This window comes from Marasmius oreades, chromosome 10, assembly GCF_018924745.1.
Source record: "Marasmius oreades isolate 03SP1 chromosome 10, whole genome shotgun sequence".
Lineage (NCBI taxonomy): Eukaryota > Fungi > Basidiomycota > Agaricomycetes > Agaricales > Marasmiaceae > Marasmius > Marasmius oreades.
In genome coordinates this window covers 956022-974472 of record NC_057332.1, presented here as the reverse complement: position 1 = coordinate 974472, position 18451 = coordinate 956022, and the positions used below count along the sequence as shown (strand labels likewise).

The 18451-nt window shown below is 47.5% G+C and overlaps 7 protein-coding genes across 7 annotated transcripts; 2 read left to right on the top strand and 5 right to left on the bottom strand.

Annotated features, from left to right (window-relative positions):
• Nucleotides 1–998: 998 nt before the first annotated feature.
• On the top strand, nucleotides 999–2590 carry E1B28_002359 (uncharacterized protein; the record flags this gene model as incomplete). Its single annotated transcript, XM_043159275.1, has 4 exons — nucleotides 999–1314; nucleotides 1366–1740; nucleotides 1801–1965; nucleotides 2016–2590. 4 exons carry the CDS (start codon nucleotides 999–1001, stop codon nucleotides 2588–2590), a joined length of 1431 nt encoding a protein of 476 aa, XP_043002875.1.
• A 392-nt stretch (nucleotides 2591–2982) lies between these two features.
• E1B28_002358 (uncharacterized protein) lies at nucleotides 2983–4826 on the top strand (the record flags this gene model as incomplete). The annotated part of the gene is made up of 3 exons (XM_043159274.1): nucleotides 2983–3900; nucleotides 3962–4662; nucleotides 4736–4826. The coding sequence occupies 3 exons, from the start codon at nucleotides 2983–2985 to the stop codon at nucleotides 4824–4826; spliced, it is 1710 nt and encodes a 569-aa protein (XP_043002874.1).
• Nucleotides 4827–5180: 354 nt separating this feature from the next.
• On the bottom strand, nucleotides 5181–7222 carry E1B28_002357 (uncharacterized protein). Its single transcript, XM_043159273.1, has 3 exons — nucleotides 7176–7222; nucleotides 7072–7115; nucleotides 5181–7017 (listed from the first exon to the last, which is right to left on the bottom strand). Exon 3 carries the CDS (start codon nucleotides 6821–6823, stop codon nucleotides 5621–5623), a length of 1203 nt encoding a protein of 400 aa, XP_043002873.1. The 5' UTR covers nucleotides 6824–7017; nucleotides 7072–7115; nucleotides 7176–7222; the 3' UTR covers nucleotides 5181–5620.
• Nucleotides 7223–7713: 491 nt separating this feature from the next.
• E1B28_002356 (uncharacterized protein) lies at nucleotides 7714–9925 on the bottom strand. Its single transcript, XM_043159272.1, has 12 exons — nucleotides 9630–9925; nucleotides 9003–9582; nucleotides 8938–8945; nucleotides 8839–8888; nucleotides 8713–8784; nucleotides 8620–8643; nucleotides 8372–8555; nucleotides 8278–8304; nucleotides 8184–8219; nucleotides 8013–8128; nucleotides 7866–7943; nucleotides 7714–7802 (listed from the first exon to the last, which is right to left on the bottom strand). The coding sequence occupies exons 2-12, from the start codon at nucleotides 9141–9143 to the stop codon at nucleotides 7756–7758; spliced, it is 783 nt and encodes a 260-aa protein (XP_043002872.1). The 5' UTR covers nucleotides 9144–9582; nucleotides 9630–9925; the 3' UTR covers nucleotides 7714–7755.
• A 737-nt stretch (nucleotides 9926–10662) lies between these two features.
• E1B28_002355 (uncharacterized protein) lies at nucleotides 10663–11859 on the bottom strand (the record flags this gene model as incomplete). Its single annotated transcript, XM_043159271.1, has 5 exons — nucleotides 10663–10850; nucleotides 10935–11021; nucleotides 11077–11197; nucleotides 11260–11556; nucleotides 11617–11859. 5 exons carry the CDS (start codon nucleotides 11857–11859, stop codon nucleotides 10663–10665), a joined length of 936 nt encoding a protein of 311 aa, XP_043002871.1.
• Nucleotides 11860–13024: 1165 nt separating this feature from the next.
• E1B28_002354 (uncharacterized protein) lies at nucleotides 13025–15479 on the bottom strand (the record flags this gene model as incomplete). Its single annotated transcript, XM_043159270.1, has 9 exons — nucleotides 15059–15479; nucleotides 14747–14993; nucleotides 14648–14685; nucleotides 14445–14588; nucleotides 14270–14384; nucleotides 14080–14216; nucleotides 13431–14014; nucleotides 13251–13367; nucleotides 13025–13196 (listed from the first exon to the last, which is right to left on the bottom strand). Exons 1-9 carry the CDS (start codon nucleotides 15215–15217, stop codon nucleotides 13025–13027), a joined length of 1713 nt encoding a protein of 570 aa, XP_043002870.1. The 5' UTR covers nucleotides 15218–15479.
• Nucleotides 15465–18233, bottom strand: E1B28_002353 (uncharacterized protein; the record flags this gene model as incomplete). Its single annotated transcript, XM_043159269.1, has 5 exons — nucleotides 15465–16331; nucleotides 16381–17282; nucleotides 17345–17696; nucleotides 17754–18030; nucleotides 18115–18233. 5 exons carry the CDS (start codon nucleotides 18231–18233, stop codon nucleotides 15642–15644), a joined length of 2340 nt encoding a protein of 779 aa, XP_043002869.1. The 3' UTR covers nucleotides 15465–15641.
• Nucleotides 18234–18451: the final 218 nt, after the last annotated feature.

The window sequence follows — 18451 nt, the reverse complement described above, 5'->3', positions numbered from 1 at the left end:
TGAATCGTCCTTTGTGGCTCCCACATACTTCGACTCCGAGGAATAACGCCACCGATGGTTCAGTCATTTCATTCATCATGCTACAAGCCAACTGAAGCTATTCAGGAACCCTCCACGACCTACCATCAAAGAATCGGTAGGCTTGTGGCAAGGACAAAATCGTGGTAGTTTCTTCTCATTCATTACGCATTCTATACATTACTCCGGATGCCGCTATCATAGGTGTTACAAGTGGGTGTGTATTCGTAATATCACCCCGTGGGGCATCTGACTTTCTGTGCCCTTCCCCAAATTTGCCAAAAACCGGTAGATGAAAGTAGGGACGGCCATCAGGATCTGCCACTCATCCCCAGAAATCGCTATATCGTGGTGCAGGCCGCTCGGCCACGCAGTTCTTTCCCGCTAACCCCCACCTTTCACCTGAGTTTCCTTCTTGGTCATTGGTGCTCGGGGGTGCACAGGCTCCGATCTCGAAAGTACCTGAGGCACGAAAGAAATTCGAAATATTGTCCAGTTCTCTTCGTGTCGACGCTCAAATGGTGTGGCACATGTGCATTTTCGACGTCAAATGTTTACCAGGACCGATTTCAGGTTGCGATTCACATGCCCTCGGTTGCGAGAATATATCAGGGATGGAAGGGATAGTCACCCATCATGCAAAGCAGTGGTCTGGTGATTCGCTGATTATCGAGGCGGTGTTGAACGTTGCACTTGAAACCATATCAATCGCAATAAAAGTGTGTACCGAGTCTGTACTGAGTAAGTATGTACGGGTCAACGCTGAACGTTTGCAAACCAACCCTCCATAATCAAACCCCGACCTACCCGATGCCGGGTTTGACCCGGACCTCCGTTTGGGTATCCGTTTGGGTATAAATATAAACCAACTTACATCTTTTCGTAATTTCCCATTTTTTCTGGTCGCCAACTACAGGTCTTTCTACAGACCTGGCAGCGTCAAGCTGAAGCTCAAGTGGCTGGTGAAGGTGTTGTCCACCATGTCCACCATGGTGCAACACGCGTCATCTCAAACTGGTTCTGACTGGGCGTACTCTGAAGATATTCCTGGTTCGAGAACTGACCCTGACGATGGACCGTGGCCCCGTTCGTACCAGATCTTGGAGGAAGACGACATTTGGCACGAACTTAGGCTGCTGGCAAAACCACAAACCTTTCATTTCAACACGGTTCGAGGGCGGCGCGCCGACTGTATCAATTTTCAACCGTCACCATCGACCAGAACACAGGATCGATACGTGGTCAAGCAGCTGGGAATCAATGGGAGGCAGTGGACTTTGACGGGTGTGTTTGATGGTGAGTTCACGTAGCTTTTTTCGCGACTCCATTTCTCAAGGTATGAATCAGGCCATCTCGGCGATGTGACTGTTGAACACGTCTCACATCATCTACCAATTATCATTCAAGAATTCCTACAGAATGCATTCGAGAATGAACCATCACGTCTCAGTGATCCAACCTTCATTTCCGACTCTTTCTCGCGTTCCATCACTGCCTTTGATGATGCTATTGCAGGAGACGTGTTAAATCTTTTTGGAGGTATTGAAGGGTTATCAAAATACTCGGATGCTCAGATCAGGCAGATTATCAATGACCGACATAAAGGTGGAGCCAACTACACTAAGGCGCGCCTGAATATGTACGGAACTACCGCCTTAGTTGCGCTCGTCGACCCGGATTACAAGAACCTTTGGATCGCCAATCTCGGGGATTGTAAAGCTAGTGAGTGCGTTTCGTTATGCTTTGAAATCTTACTTAGTGACCCTGCCGTTTTCGTTTCAGTCTTAGTATCTCCGAAAGAAGACGATAAATGGGAAGTGAATGTGCTCACGCGCGACCATAACGGGGACAACGATGCAGAAGTTGAACGTGTCCGTCAGGAACATCCTGACGAACCGGACTGTGTCATTGACCGCAGAGTACTTGGTGCCCTCGCTCCGTTTCGCGGTACGTATTCTCCTATCGTTCCAGCATTTGCTTACCGTGAATTCACATAGCCCTCGGTGATACGCCGTTCAAACAACCTCCCGAATTCACTCGTCGAATTCTTTTCAACCTTCTACCCGGATTTCAAGATACTACTCCCTGGGAAGAGTTTCTCGCACGGAACCGCACCCCGCCGTATATATCCTCCGAACCTGAGATAACACACTGTTTCCTTGACACTATGGCTCAGAAGGGATCTATACAAGGCCCGAGGTTTCTTATCTTGTCCTCAGATGGGTTTTCCGACCTTTGCAAGGGTGAAGGCCAGCAGAGGATCATAACGGATTGGGCGAAAGCTGTTGTCGCCGAAGGCAAGACGAGCAACTGTGCTTTCGCAGGCGTGCTCAATTCATTGTCCTCGAATGGCAATGCAGAGTCGAATATTAACAACATCCTTCCTACATATCCCTTGTCTCCTACTTCCCCTACTGCTCCAGGCACTGGCAGTGAATCGCGGAATATGGCGCTGCGTTTGTTGAGGCGCGCACTGGGCGGTGAAGACAAGCTCAGGGTTTCGAAAGTCTTGACACTAGATATGGACGATGCATGGATTGATGACACCGCTATCGTTGTTCAAACGTTGTGATGGCGCTCTTCTGACATCGTCTTACTCTCAAACGATTGGATTTCTCTGGGCCATTCTCCTATCATTATCACAGTATTCTCCATATTAATTGTTCGTGGATTTCTTTGGGTCATGTTCTTATCATCATCAAAGTATTCTCCGTATGTTCTATCGCATGGTTTAATTCGGCGTTCTCTACCATATCCTCTGTTAAACTCTCCTTGCTGTCGTTTTTGCTTTTCATTGGCTTTCACCCGATATATTGTTTTAATGTGTACTATACCCTCCATATTATCATCGTACTAGCATACCCATCTGTATTAGTTGAAAACCGTTTGTACATAGTAGTTAGTTGTCTCGTTCCGGAACAAAGATGGCGGGCCATCACCTAATTATCATCTTAATCGGCTACCATGATCTTAGTGGTCTACATCCTATTCTGCTCATTGCTACTAAATCTTGTTCGCTCTTTACCCACATCTGATTCTCTATTCAATGGTTCTGGAATCTTCAACCCATCAGCGAGGTCCGGCCTTCAAACATCTCCAAAATCTTTCTCCACGACCACCGCAATGATGACCATGTTCACTACTACAACCGTGTTTCTCACTCAAACGGTTACTTCTAGCACTGCTAGCAGCACTTTAGACCTTCCGACAACAGCAGAGGAGTCAGGCTCACCGATATCAACGGGCTCAGTCTTGTCGCCAGCCTCTAGTGCTTCATATACGTCCTCTAGTACGACCGTGGCTTCGACATGGATCATGCCTGCTCAGATCACCAACATCGCCCAAGCTTTCAATATCACAAAATTTGGGGACAATCAGAGTAACTCAAAAATTGTCAATCAGATACCCGCTAATGCAAGCGCAAGCGAATCCTCTTCACCAAACGTTCTATCAAGTACCGATGTGTTATACGTACCAATAGCCTCACCTTCCGCTCTTGGCCTTCGATTCCCGTCTCCCGGCCTTATCCAGATACCCTTTGAAAACCATAGTGATAGTGGGACGTCAAGCTCAAGCCCGGATGACCACCAGTCAAGCTCTCAGTCTGTATTACAGATCTTCTACCCTCAAGGTTCCATAAATCCCGCCAACGCCCCCCGAGGAGGTTCCCAATTTTATGCCTCTCCAATTGACATCTCCTCTGCACGGAACGTCACGTTCTCGTACGGCGTTTTCTTTCCTGTCAACTTCGATTTCGTAAAAGGAGGAAAATTACCTGGGTTGTATGGTGGACATTCCGGATGTTCTGGTGGGGACACTGCGACGACATGTTTTAGTACCAGGCTAATGTGGAGGGACGAGGGGAGGGGAGAGTTATATCTGGTGAGTTTGGTCATTGTCTCTGATCTTTCGACCGGTCAAAACATCATTTTCCTGTCCACAGTACGCGCCAAAGGACAAACAAAGTCCCGATCTGTGCTCTGAAAACCACACGGTCTGTGAATCTACTTACGGCATCTCTATCGGACGCGGTACATTCTTGTTCCAACGGGGCAAATGGACATATGTCTCTCAAACTGCTACACTCAACACACCGGGACAGCAAGATGGATGCTTCACGTTGGACGTCAATGGGGAACGGGTTATTGATAGGAAGGATATATTTTATCGGGATATCACTTACTGGTCGGAGAGCTCGTCTGGAAGAACTACAGGCAACCCTAGCAAACAGCCTTCGCGATCGCCCAAGAAGAATATACAACATATCCCTTCTCACCTCAAATCCCCACTTGCGATTCCATTGCCCTTGGATAGTCTTGATCCACCTCCGAATCCTAAGATTGGTGGCGGCTTATTGGGAATTCTAAGTCGGAACGACAGTCGAAATGTTGAGCTTGCTCCGGATGAGCTGTCCATCCAGGAACCCGATGACACTCAAACACATGCTGCTGGGGTACAGGAGTTGGACGACACGGAAGCGGAAATACGCAAAGTGACCTCTGCGAGCAGTCAGCTGTCTCAATCTCAGTCCTTCGAGGCTTTATCTGCGTCAGGTCGTGAAGATTCTGCGGTGTACGGACTCGATTTGGTACCTATCGCATCCTCACCAACTCACCCTGTTGGGTTCGTTGGGATATTCTTCAGGTATGTATCTCTCTTTCTTGCCTCGCTCAAGGTGGTCGGCTTGAAGTCATATCAATCTTATTTGTCTCGTTAGTACGTTCTTTGGTGGCCATCGACCAGACTGGGCTAGCCCGCGCGACCAACATGTGTGGTTCAAGGATTTTTCGTTGGTTAACAATGGCTGAAGGACCCAGAAGTGGTGGTTTGGAAACTTGGGAGCTTTATTCCATGTTCATCTACCCTGATGGGGTACCTTATGACGTACTTTTCTCACTTAAATTTCCCCTTATCTTCACGGACCAATACAGCCGATGAATGGTTTCCGCTCTTTTCACTGGCATCATGGACTAAATTCAACTGATGCTTATGATGTCGACTTTTGGTATCGTACTTACATCCTTGCGGGCTGCGGCGTAATCAGATTTATATCAATCTCTATGGACACCCGTGCTAGCCACTAAGGGACGCAAGGAATTGTTACGGGAGTCGGGACGCTCACTTGTGCGTAAGTAAGCGATCTGGTGAGATGGCGTACATAGTACGCTACCTCGGTTTGATAAAACAATATCTCGAAGGATACATACATGGATTTATAGTAAGTCCTTCTAAACCAGAAAGTTACATATTTCAAAACAGTAAGCCTACAGTATTTAAGGATTATACCAGTCGAGCACCAGAGAAACCGAAAGTAGAGTAACAAGGCAAAGGCGAAAACCTGCATGAAGGTTTCTCGTATCGGTCGTGAGTAAAGCATGCATATGTAAGTAGTAAGAACGAAAACTTCGTGAATAAATAGGTTATTATGTTAGACCACCCTCTATGAAACCCAAGACGTGGGAAGTGCAAAATCTGCCACATCAAGCCGTATATGTAGCATTATTACAGAACCAAGGAACAAGAAAGGGAAGAAGAAAACAGAGTCCTGATGATAGGTTCACATTATTCAGGAACAAAAATGGAAAGGAAAACGTCGCCAAGTTCATGAGTGGCTCATAAACGGCGTTAACCGGTGCATCCGTATCGTCACAGAAGGAGGAGTTGACGATAGGAACGGCCTACTGGACGCAGCCGTAGTGTCTCCGGCGACACTCGACTGTGTACGGCGTAATGAATGAACCTTTGGCCGCGCATGTGAATCGGAATGACGTTGCCCACGGTTGCTGCTGATGTGGAAAGGACGCGTAACGACAGCAGATAACCGTTGCATCAACGTGGATGGTGACGGTGGTGGTGTCGAAGGGAAAGGTATCTGGACCTGGGAGGAGGATGTAATGCTTTCTGTTAGTGGGCCATCATAACGTCTCGATTTCGGTGTCGAGCTCTGGGGTCCGTGCAAGAAAGGGTTGTCAGTGGAAGCGAGTGTGTTGAAATCGAACGACGATAGTGGATCGATCTTCTCCCAATCGCTAGAGCTGGTAACACTCGGCCGGCGAAGAGGAGATAGTGGTTGATCTTCGTCGATTTCGTGACGGTAGGCGACGGTGCTAGGCATTGGAGGTGGATGGGTTTGAACACGGGAGAATGGGGGCCTCTTGGTGATTTTCTTCCTTGATGTTACAGGGACTTCCTCCCCGGCCACAGAGAGATCAGAAACGGATGAAATACGCGGACGTCTTGTGCGAAAGATCGAAAATGGTCGCCGGGCTGCGTTTGACTGCTGCTGCGGGACGACAGCAGTAGTACTATTAGACGCAAAGCTAATCGTATTTTGCCGTTGACTAGCCGTTGATCGGTTCTGCAGCGGTCGTCCTGAAGGCTTGCTGTTCTTTGACGAGCGCGAAGATCCGCTGTCATCATCGTCTTCCTTCCAGTTGTTCAACACGAATATCGGAGAGTCACTATCTAACCTCTCTCTAAACCTGCTTCCGGATTTTTCTCTGAATCGACACGCCTGGGGAGAAGATCCAACTGTATCCGTACTAGGAAAGTCGCAGCAGGTAGTATTACTAGTTGCACTTCTCCCGTCGTTAAAGACCCATGTTGCTAATGGACTGTTTTCTTCAAACATCCCAAGCTTAAGGTATGCATCGAAGACAGATGCACGAGCGGCACTTGCACGGATAGCCGAGCCATCGGACTTCGTTAGAGGTGTACGAGGTGTACGAGGGCCACTGGTAGAGGAAGTTAGGGAAGACCTGGGAGTTGTCGCACTGGAGTATGGAGCCGCGGGAGAATGATTCATGAGTCAGTTTTTTTTATAGATTCCACAAATGTGTGATTTAGGTTCGCTGATGAGGCGAACAAAGAAAGAGAGGGGGAACGTGGCGGACTCGAGGCGGAAAAGAGGAAGGGAAGAGATGATGGTGGTTACAATCCAAAGTGAGATATGTTTTCCGAGCCCTGCCTGTGGGAAATTATTATTTGTTTCAAGCTTTCCTGTGGATGGTAATCTTTGAGTTTCCTTGACGATTGAGATTCGACTTGAATTACAATCTCAACAACGTTCGGTAACATCGGTCGAGCTACCTGGGTACCTTTGAGAAGACTCAGAGGTCAAAATCGTTAGTATTGTTCATCCACTGGCCGTTACTCACATCTACGGTCTTTGGAGCCATGAAATCATTGGATGGTTTAGTGTAAGTTTAAATTGGTAGTGCCGGACGCGGCATTAGCGCTCCCACGACCTTGCGGTTTTGCGATACCGAATACAAAGGTATACCTGAAGTGTCAGATTTTGAGATACACAACTCGAATGGCATTCATTTACATTATCTAAAATGCCCTGAACAGTTGGGACAACAAACAAACAACGGTCATTTTACGATCGAAACGACTGACTGCAAATGAATGGAGGAATAAGGTAAGTTATGATATATGAGGCCTTCACACGCCCCTCTCGGTGCTGTTCCAGAATTTTTATGAATATTTAACTCGGCTCAAAGAGAACTTCAAAGAGAGTCAAGTCAAGTCCCTATGAGCTTCCAACGAATAGGAGATCATTGGAAGTCCGCATGGTTCAGCGCTCAGAAGTACACTTTCTATCAAAGCTCCTCTGACACACCTCAATGTCCCAACCGACTCACGAGAACGATGGAAAACACGCGACGCTTGCAATTGAGCACAGAAAGAAACGGGAGTCATTTAAATTTAAATTGTATAGACAAAAACACCTCCTCAATTTATGGATATGGAATAGGAGTTGGTGTTTAACGTAGCACTTCCTACAATCACATATATACCGATTAGCTCTGATCACGACAACCTTTGACAACATAAAAACGTACCGACAAAAGGTTCCGTTCCGGCTTGTGCTTGTACAAGGAACTGAGACGAAGAGACCCCTTGGTTGGCGGTGAGGAAATCTTGGAAGGGAAGAGACCACGCAAGTTAAAAGGATGCTAACAGTCCAAGTAGAGTATAAGATAGCCTACTAAGGAAGCCCTTCAGATCAGAATTGAAGTTGGTAATTTCGTTCGGCGCTACGAAGGAAAAGACCGTCCAAGTTGAGACCTGTCCTTTGAAGAGCCTCCAGGTGACACCATTGACGCTACGTTCCGGTCGTAACCCAGTCTACGGGGAAGTGACGAGGAATTGATACATACTTGGCAGTGCCAATTTGGGAACCAGCAGGTCCGGCGCTGGAGAGGGAATATGGGTCTCTATAGATAAATCTAATGCAACCCGAGCATTGCTTACCCTCCGCGGGCACTAAGCCATACCATACTTGTAACGGAAAAATCGTAAGTCAGCAGGAACAACGGAGCTCGAATGAAAATTCATTCCAACTTACATCTCAAACGTTGAACTCGAAGAAGCGCCTCCAGAATTGGCCACAGTAGAGAGCCAAAGATCATACGAGACGTCTGCAACGAGGCTAGAGGATGCTCCGGAATACGACCATGACCACGCTGTGGGTATTGATTGGATATCAGAGATTCGTTTTCCGAGTCCCTGTCTTATATCGAGATTGGCATCTGAGTATAGAGTAGTCAGTTAGGCAGATATGCATTTTTGCGAGAGATGGTTATCAGGACGGACAGCTTTTCACTTGTGACGGACCACCTGGAATGGAAGAGAAGAGCCTTAGCTAAAAAATTCCGAGTACTAATCAGAAAATAAAGCAGTGCTCACCAACCCAATTGTAAGTCGTGTGCCAGGTAATACTGTTACCATTCGTCGCTGTTACTTGTGAGCTCTGTGACCCTAAATGGCGTGATGAAAATAATTGGAGAATGAAGGAGACAAATTTGCACGAACCGCTCGTAGCAGCAGATTGTCCCCAGAGGTTATTTTCAAGAATAAAACGACTGATGAAGGCCTTAGTTCGGTTATTTCGGTGTGTGATTCTGTGCTTACCCATTAGCCTGGTGTGGTGTAAACTGAGCTTCTAGTGTAGAAGGATAAGTGAAAGATCAACGTACTTCGGATTCCGTAGCAAATTGTGCAGTCAGCACGGATCCTCTCTTGACAAGTTCCCCCTTTTCCTGGTCGGGAACAGGAACAGCCAAGACGGAAGCCAAAGAAAGGCTGAGAAGTAATAGACCGAAAGACTTTCTTAACATTTTTACGGGTGAACAAGTCTGAGGAACAAGGAGAGGGTAAGCCTGGTGCTTATCCTTCTTCGCTCTCGTAGTGAATGTAGGGGGCGTTTAAATACAGTTTCTGACACTCTCTTCCCGAAAGACGGACCGTTCGAGAATTTCATCCATGCGGACGAGGTAAAGACATGGTTGTCGTTGCCGTTGCGAGAGCAAAAAACCCGCTGGTCAAATGCCCAATGCCAACTGAGTCCGAAATGTCATGTTATCCTGCATTCGAGGGAACTTGAATCTCTTTTTAGGCTCCAAGCATTTGACGGGAGATGTGAAATAGACTTTTGAGGAAAGTTAGTTACCATGGCTAAAGATAGTAGGCCTGGAAACTCCGGACGAAAGGATGGTCGTCGCGAGTCTAACTGAGGACGGTAACAACTTGCAGGTGGTTTTCGCGAGGTCTATCCTTCTTCTCAGAGAGTTATTCCGAGGTCACCAGATGGTACTGATACGTACAGAGAGAGAATTTGAAAATTTTTGTTGAATTGACTGCCTCTTTGCCAATATTTCAGTATTCGTTTTCTGCTCTCTTGTTGCCACAACCACAACTGAGCATCCCTGCAAAGGTATTCATTCCATTTTCCGTTCCTTCTTCTTCTAGTATCTGAAGAGCACATTCTTCTCGGGCTTCTACACCTTGCGGCGTTCACCAACGGGCAGGAATGGATGAAGATGGTCGATATACTCTCGCCGCGAGATCATGGTCAGACTGTCGGTGCCAACAGGAGGGGGGCATATTGGGTAGCATGTCCGATCCGTTGACCCCCAATTTGGGCCGTTTTTGGTACATATTTTTGGGTCAATTTAGGCAGATTTTTGGTACATTTGGATTGGGGTGGGAAATTTGGACCATTTTTATGTACCATTACTGATACAGCCTCACACCTACACCACTGATTATTTTACAAAATTTTTGGGTATACAACATAGTAGAAAAAATTAAAACGGTCCGGTACTTACCCTCAGCCAGGACAACACTAGCGACCCATTATTATGTACATACGGATCGGACCTGGCTACCGACGAGGCCATTTACGCACACCAGGGATCGTAGGTGGTACTCAATTTGGGTGATTTTATGTACATTAGGATCGGAGTGTCGGCCAAAATGAGACCCCTTTTTGGTACATCCCGGATAGGACAGTCCAGGGCATATGCCCCCCTCCTGTGCCAACGCCTGCAAGTTTAAGCTCCGATGTCAGTTCCCACACGGTTAGCCTTGTAGTTTTTGTTCCACAAAGAATTTACAACTACACAGATAGTGGAAGATGTCTTAACTAGTCACGGAATAATAGCAGAATGATGTCTAGAATGATTTCTTCAAGACTTTTCATGATGAAAGAATGTATGAAGATTTCTGTTCCTAATGCAATCTCTTACACGAGATAGGAGGTATCTACCCAACTAGCATAGTCGCTCCCAACAGCGCTAGAGATAGAGTAACTGTTCGCTTGACTGTCACTCAACACTGTAGCGAAGCTTGCACGGGCTAGACTACTGGCGCCAGTTCCAGCAGTCTTGTAGTCTGCGTATAACACATGTGCGACACTGTTGGCGTCCCCGTCCCAGAGGATCCAAAGCGCCTTGTTCGGAGCGACTTGAAGATTAGTGTTCTTGAAAATGACTCTGTAAAAGTGATTGGCCTGGGAGGGCATCTGAAAGAATAAAAACAAGAAACTTACTTGGCGTAAGCTGTGGAATGGAAAATGGAAAGAAGAGCTAAAGACAAGAGCGTCTAATAATCGTGAAGGCTTTACTTACGTGACCAGGGACGGCCAAAGTAGTAGCCACCGCTTGTGCCAGATTCTGCACCTGAAGCTTGAATCACGGTATTTGCGTTGAAAACGTCTATGTTTCGTATTCAGTGAGGAGGCGAAATAATCCAGGCAGAAAATCGACTTACAGCTTCCGGCGTCGTCTGATTGTCGTCCACTGGCTGTGATGTATCCTGGTCCTTTGACGGCGATCGTATTTCCACCGAAGTAAGCTAGGCCCTGACGTCCGTAGATGAAGTCGGTCTTTCCCTGTGAAAGGAAACGTCAGAACGTCGTTCAACGGGTGGTCACGGCTCGTGCGCAGTGCGTACTTCGATATAGCCTTTTAGATACACTTGTGTCCCCTGATTGGCGTAAAGAGTATCCTGATACCCATAGAACGCACACCCATAGAACCCTGCACGGTTTCCATACTGGCTAAGGGCACCTGCCTGAGTGCCAGGACCACGAGTGTTCTTGACGTTTACGTTATACATCTTGAAGTTGTCAGTGTGAATGCGAAGTGTTCCAGTCTCGTCATTGGAGCTACTCTGATCGAGACCTGAGTTGAAGGAGATCGTGGCTTGATTTTGAGTATAGGTAGAGGTATCCGTCGTATATCCATAGATCTAGTGTACGGGGTTGAAGGTCAGTTATGACCAGGGTTGCTAGAGAGCCTAAAGCCTTACAGTTAGAGCGCCTTTTCTGGTGATGTACACCTTTTCCGTGTATGTCCCAGGGTAAATGAAGATAGACCGCGTAGAACCGTCGTTGGGAAATGAATTGACTGCAGCCTGAATCGACTTGAACTCCCCGGACGCAGTAGTTCCCGCTCGAACAACCACTGCTCCAGATGGGGGCGAGGTCCGTGAAGCGGCTATAACAGCCTGGACAAAGACGAAGAGGGCCGGGAGGATGAAAAGGAACTGCATGGAGAACCACACTATTGTTGGAGATCCTCGACACCGGTCGACTCCAGTTTAAGTACGAGCCGGTCGGAATAACGACGGGGCACATTTGAGAGTCATGTTGCATGAGGGACCCGAGATTAAGGTGGGTGGTGAACAATATGTTTGCGGCGGGCCGTTGAGGAGTACTGCTAGGTCACCAGTGTGAGTTTTCGGGAACTGTACCCGTAGCCGTTTGCATAGAAACTTTTTTCCGAGTCTGCCAGATGACCAAAAACACAGAAGAACTGGATGGAAGCATCTCATTCCTCAGACTTAAGTGACGGTGAACGATGAACGGTCGCTAATAACAAAGAAGTCAAACACCGACCGGTCATGATGATGAGGCACAAAACGAGGCGTCCTTCCGATTCTTTGTTACCGAATCCGCTTCCAATTCCGCCCTCGTGGATTCCTCTTTCCTATCCGGATAATCTAGGTGGCAGAATACCTGCCATCAAGGCATTTTGTAGTATTTGAGCGCGTTTTATCCGTACCCCCACCTCGTTCAGGTACAGTGTCCAACATCGTCGAGCCCTCCAGACTTTCATGATAAAGAGCAACCGGCCTCTTCGCCATTTCCAGCTTTCATTACACCCGAGGAAGCTGAACGATAGATTGAGAAGATAGTTCGTGGTCTTTGTACACTCATTCTCGAGAATCTCAAAATGATGAACAGCTTCGTTTGCAGCATCCAGCGCAACTACGAGACCGCATCATTCTGGATAGTGATTTTATACAAAACCCAAATCGCCAAATCGAGCCTAAACGTAGACTCCTAGAATCAGGTTCACAACGGTAAGTTGCTCGGTGGAATATCGAAGTAAATGTATTGCGAAATTTGCTGTCCAATCGAATCACGAGAAAGGTCGGGTACGCCTTGATTTGCTTGTTTTCTGTAGCGAGCGCGAGAAAGGTTGGGTCTGTAGTAGAACCAGTATGAATATGTCATGGAAGCCACGCCTGAGGCCTGAGGAACCGGACAATCAGGATAACTTGGAGGGTGGATGCGTGCGGCAGAAAGAACAACACACGGTCGTTCTCACGCGTTTTTGTAATAACTCTTGTATCCAAAATTGATAGTTAGAATTCCGAAATATAGATTAGTATAGTACACCAATATTTAAATAAACGAACATAATCGTGTCATCTACTGCTCAGGATTATACAATTTGACAATCAAAGGAAGCTGACTTCCTTTCTGCTCCTCTGACTTCACGAACGGTCTCTGTACAATCGAGGTCTTCTTTCCCAAGTCTTCCACCGGGACCGCCAGTTCAAACTCGAATGCCCGTATAAGAGTGAACAAAAGCGCTTTGATCCTGTTATCCAAAGTCAATAATCTTTCACCGAAGCAAGGGCGGGATAACACTCACTCGACGAGAGCAAATCGATACCCTATGCATGACCTCGCTCCACCAAGGAAAGTCATCATGTTCCCCCATACACCAGGAACAGACGTGTCGATCGAACCGTTCAACCAACGATCGGGCCTGGTATCACGGAAAAGAGGGTTCAACAACACGAAATCTGCGAAACGATAAGTTACCACTCACTTGAACTCTGCCGCATCCTCCCCCCACAACCTCTTATTCCTGTTAAGCGCGAGGATACTGATAAAAATCGTCTGGCCTTTCCGCACTTCCACAAAGTCCCTCCCACCCACAGGCTCATTCAACGGTAAAACCGTATCACGAACGGCCACTCTCGTCGTCGAAGGTACAGGTGGATGCACTCTCAACGTCTCCCTCACAACTGCGTCAAGATACGGCAGACTATTCAGTTCATCCATTGTTGGGGCATCCGTTGACACTCCAAGCAATTCCTCCCGTAATTTCCGTTGAATTTCCGGATGTTGGGTAAGCGCGAATAACGTCCATGTCGTTGCAGTACTAGACGTTTCATGGCCTGCGATGAGGAATGTCGGAACTTGTGCTACGACGTCTTCGTCTGTCAGTTGGTGGGTTTGATTTTCGTTCATGTTGGACTTGACTAGGAGGGAGAGGAGGTCTTTTCCGGCATTGTCTTTGTCATCGGTTTTTTCTGAGAGCAGCCTCCGTTTGGAGTCGTTTAGGAGTCCTCTTCCGATTCGGTCCATTGTTGAACGAGCGTCGCGGATCGTTTGATCTACAAGATCCGGCTGGTGAGGAGAGGGGGTGGATCAGATATGGCGATTGAATTCATTCCGGACAAGGAAAAACCCACGAATGCTCTAAACACAGGAAAATGTGCCCTCACGAGTTGCCATATCCGCGGTCGAGAACTTTGTGTGAAGATGACAGTGAATGCCTTATTAAGCTCGTTATCCGCCGCCGAAAGTGCGTTGAACTCGTAGTTGAAGCCTACGATGGATCAGATATGAGATATCGTCGGAGCACGACTAGATTGAGCGCACCAGCTAAGCCAATAACATCCAAGGTCATCTTGCTAAGCCACTTCAGGACGTCCAGGCGAGTTTCGCCCTTGGTTTCCGGAACGAGATCGATTTGGGACTTCCATGCGTCCCGAAGCTAGCAAAAAAATAAAACTTGTTAGATACAAGACTCACATCTGGTACAAAGATAGCGCACCTGCAAGGCCTTATCCACAAATATAGTCGTAAGTTGCCTGATTTGGGCTGGGCCAAAAGCTGGATTCTGGATTAGAAGAAAAAAGTAAGAGTTGAGCTGCCTTATCTCGTCAATCGCGGTTGGAGGTCGTACCATAACCCTCCGCTAAAAACATAATCCCAATGAGTAACTCGCTTGAAGTCGGGAGATTTACAAAACCGCACCTGGAATTTGTGTTTTTCCTCCTCGGTGAGGAGTAAACCTGAACATAAACATAGCTGCTAGAACCGATAGGCCAACTTCAAGGGCGAAAGGCTACGCACCATCACCAAAAATTTCAACCAAGGCTTGTCGCATCATATCCGGTTTCTGAAAATCGTAGTGGTTCATCAAGATATGATTCATAGCTTTGGTATCCGTCGTGTAGAACCTGGTTTGCTGGAAATGTAGAAGGTAGTTGTAATTCGATCCTGAAATAGAGGGCGCTGGAGTACGCACACCAAGAAACCCATGATACCGAATAGTGGGACCGTATTCTTCAACCCATTTTTCATGCATTACCGAGTTTTCCTGTTGGCATTTCAAGCAAACGTGAACCCGATGATACAGAAGCAAAAAACCAAGCAAAAACGTACGGCAGAAAAAACCTCATTCAAATTCCCGTAGATCCAACTTTTTCGTGGAGGCCCTGGTAAGCGACGATTGGGGGAAGTGTATTCCTTATACACCAATTTGAGGACATGATAGACCAATAGACCGGATAAGGAGTAGATGGTGAGGAGGAGGAGAGACATTTTTAGGTCTTAGAACCTAATCCTGGGGCTTTTTAATAGTCATCAGCAGCTTTTAGTTTTACCGTACAACCGCTCCCGGATCGCGGTACCTTGGGCCTTAGACATGGGAATCGGGATTGTAGCTTAAGTTTCAGACTGCGCATACGGGTATTCCTGGGAGGGTAGCTAGGGTGCCGACGACGCGCGGCAGCGTAGAGACTGACGAACCGCGTAACCGAGCATGACGAATGGTTCAGGAATTAACCAGGCACGGTCGAACGAGTCTTCCCACGACCGAGTATTAGTATGACTCTGAGCAGTAAAATGATGGAAGAAACGCTAATCAAAATAATCGAAACGACGAAAAGCAAATTAAGACAGCTTCTCATACCATGAGTACGTGTACACTACCAGTCGTATTACAACTTCCACGCTCCCGCCCTCCTCAAAACCCAAAGTCCCCACACTCATATCCAACCACATCCGGACACCCAAGCCACTCAAGCCACTCCCTCGAATGGAAGACCACCCGTCTTCTCGGCCATTTCTCCAATTCTACAGACGTGCTAGGAGATGAATGACGAACTACCGCAGCACTTGCAACGCTCGAATTCTGCCTCGTCGTCGCCGTGATCGGCGTGGGCTGAAGCTGAGGTATTCTATTATCCGACGTTGGTCTCGCGACAGAGGGTAATATCGGTCTAGCACCAGAAGGTGCCGATGTCGGAGTAGACGATGGAGAAGGATGATATGTCGTAGACGTATGCGAATACCCAGGGGTATGTGAATGGGATAACGTTCTAGATGGAAGAATCGTCCGTGTTGTAGAACTACTTGAGGGAGCGGACGTAGAACTCGTCGCGGGATATAAGGTGCCAGGAGGAGCTGCGGGGGCACCAGACGCTATCATCGATTGTGAACTGGTTCCCGGGGCAGAAGGGTATCGTAACGTAGGAGAACGGTTTCCCCTGTCTTTCTGGCTGCCCAAATTACTGTTCACAGTCCAATAAGTGTTTTCAAGTCTCAAAAGCTTGACCATCGGGAAACCTTGTTCAATGATCTGGGCAGGAGAGCGTAAGGGCGAGTCCATGAGACCCACGTAAACAAGGGAGGCTGGAATACCAGGACGGAGTTGCTATTTGACGTCAGTTACTTTGCGAAGGAAAAAAGGCCCTCCGACTCACATTGAAGAACGCCACAGCATCTCTCTGCGCTGAGAGACTCGCTCCTATTCCATCTAATACCAACGCTTTGACGGTTCGAGGAATCAACCATCCACCTAACCCGGGTGCCAAATCTTTCGGCCAAGAAATCGTCAAAGCAGTCAATTCCGTCAACGTCGGTAGCACACCCCAAACACCCGAATCAAACCCAGTCAACCGCTGAATTTCGGCGTTGGTGTTCGAACTCGTCAATGGCGTACAAGGAGCAGTTAGAGTCAATGACCGAAGCTCTTTACGACCTCTGAGAAATTCAGCTATGGATGGAAATAAGTCTCGATCATTTAACCTCCGGGAGACGCCTCCTCCAATCGAGAATGAGAAATGGCGTAGGAAAGGTAGGTTTGAGGACATGGAACGGAAATGTTGTGAAAGGACACAATCGACTAGGACTGTCAAGCAAAGACTTTCAATCTGACGGCCATGAATAAGGATATCGGGTAAGAGGTTGGGAACGCTCGCAGGTATGCAACCAGTGAAGGCAAGGTGTGTCAAGTTTCGCAGAGCGAGTGATTCTGTTGGGGGAAATCCGCTGGACGGCGTTTGTATCGACAGTCTGCGAAGAGAGACATTATTTTGGGCGACGAAAAGTGTGGTTGATTGCGGGGCGACAGCAGCGGTGGACGGTGAGGGATTTGAAGAAGAGGCTGACGACGAGAATTGGGTATTGTAAGAGAAGTGTGCCAGGTGTGTAAAGTTGAGTCCAGACAGATCTAGAGCGCTATCCAGGATTTGTAAGGAAAGGCCGTGAATTTGAGGTCGTGTGAATTCGAGGATACGGATGATGGAAAGTGCTCCTTCTACCGAGGCTGTGATGTGGACGTTCTGAAGGTTGATCAATTTGGGAAGTGCATTTGCTAAGATGCCTGCATGAACACGTATCAGCTTGAACAAGACCAAAAAAGAAGTAAGCGTAACGAATACGCACCGACATGGAAACCTGCATCTCCATCCAACTTGAACGAGAACACTCGTAATGTTCTGATAACTGATGCAAACGAGTTATCTGTGATGATTCTCGCCAATATGTCTGCACTCCTTTGGGAATGTCGATCTTTGTCCAACGACCATTCATTTTCCTCTTCTAGGTATTCGGGCGACAGTCCTGAGAAATGAAGGTCTAGCTGACGAAACAATAGTTGACTGGCGACGTGGGACACTGGGTTTGGCACAAGAAGCAATGTTTTGAGATCTTTCCGCGGGAGGAAACACGTTATTTCTCGCCATACTTCGGGCGAGAATCGGCTTCTGGGGAGGTTAAGTGGTTCAGGAGCGAGTAACTGCAACACAAGTATCAGTGTGATACTAACAGTGAAGTTGAGAGCTTTCATACCCACTTTTTCTACATTGACGGAACGTTGGTGGAGCAAAGCTTGAGCCTCTGGGTTATCTGGATCGGCAGCCAATGCAGCTTGAAGGTCTATTTGCATGTAGTGAGTCATGATCGCAACAACGATGGTGGTCTCCGGGATACCTTCTTGTGCACCAAAAACAGAACCAGCATTGAGTCTAGCCCTCGCACGTATGATTCGAGCTTTGGCGGTGTTTTCGGGTGACAATGTTGGTATCAGTAGACAGGATTGGATGGCGTTATCAAAAACAATTCTAGACCGACTACGCATTGCGAGAGTTAGCACCTGGCAGCAGACCTCACTGGAATGGGAAAGGATGTAGAACTTGTAAGTCTAGAACACGCACCCGTCATACTTGAGGGTTTTCATGGCGTAGAGCAAGAGGTCAACTTTTTGATTATCTGAAAGACATGTAGCAACATCACGAAGGCTGGCTTCGACGATGTTGGGATTGAATATGCTCATGGTGGTTGAAAAATGAGGAGATATCGTACAAGCGAGTCGCGGACTCGTCCAGTGATATAAGCTTTGTTACCAACATCAACGACATTCCGTATTCATGGCCCTGGGACCATGGTCCAGACACGAAATCTCGAGTAGAAGTTTGATCGGCTATTAGTGCCGATATAAGGTTAGACATGCCTCCTCGATAAGTCGAGGTCCATGCAGGCCCCGACCCCAGA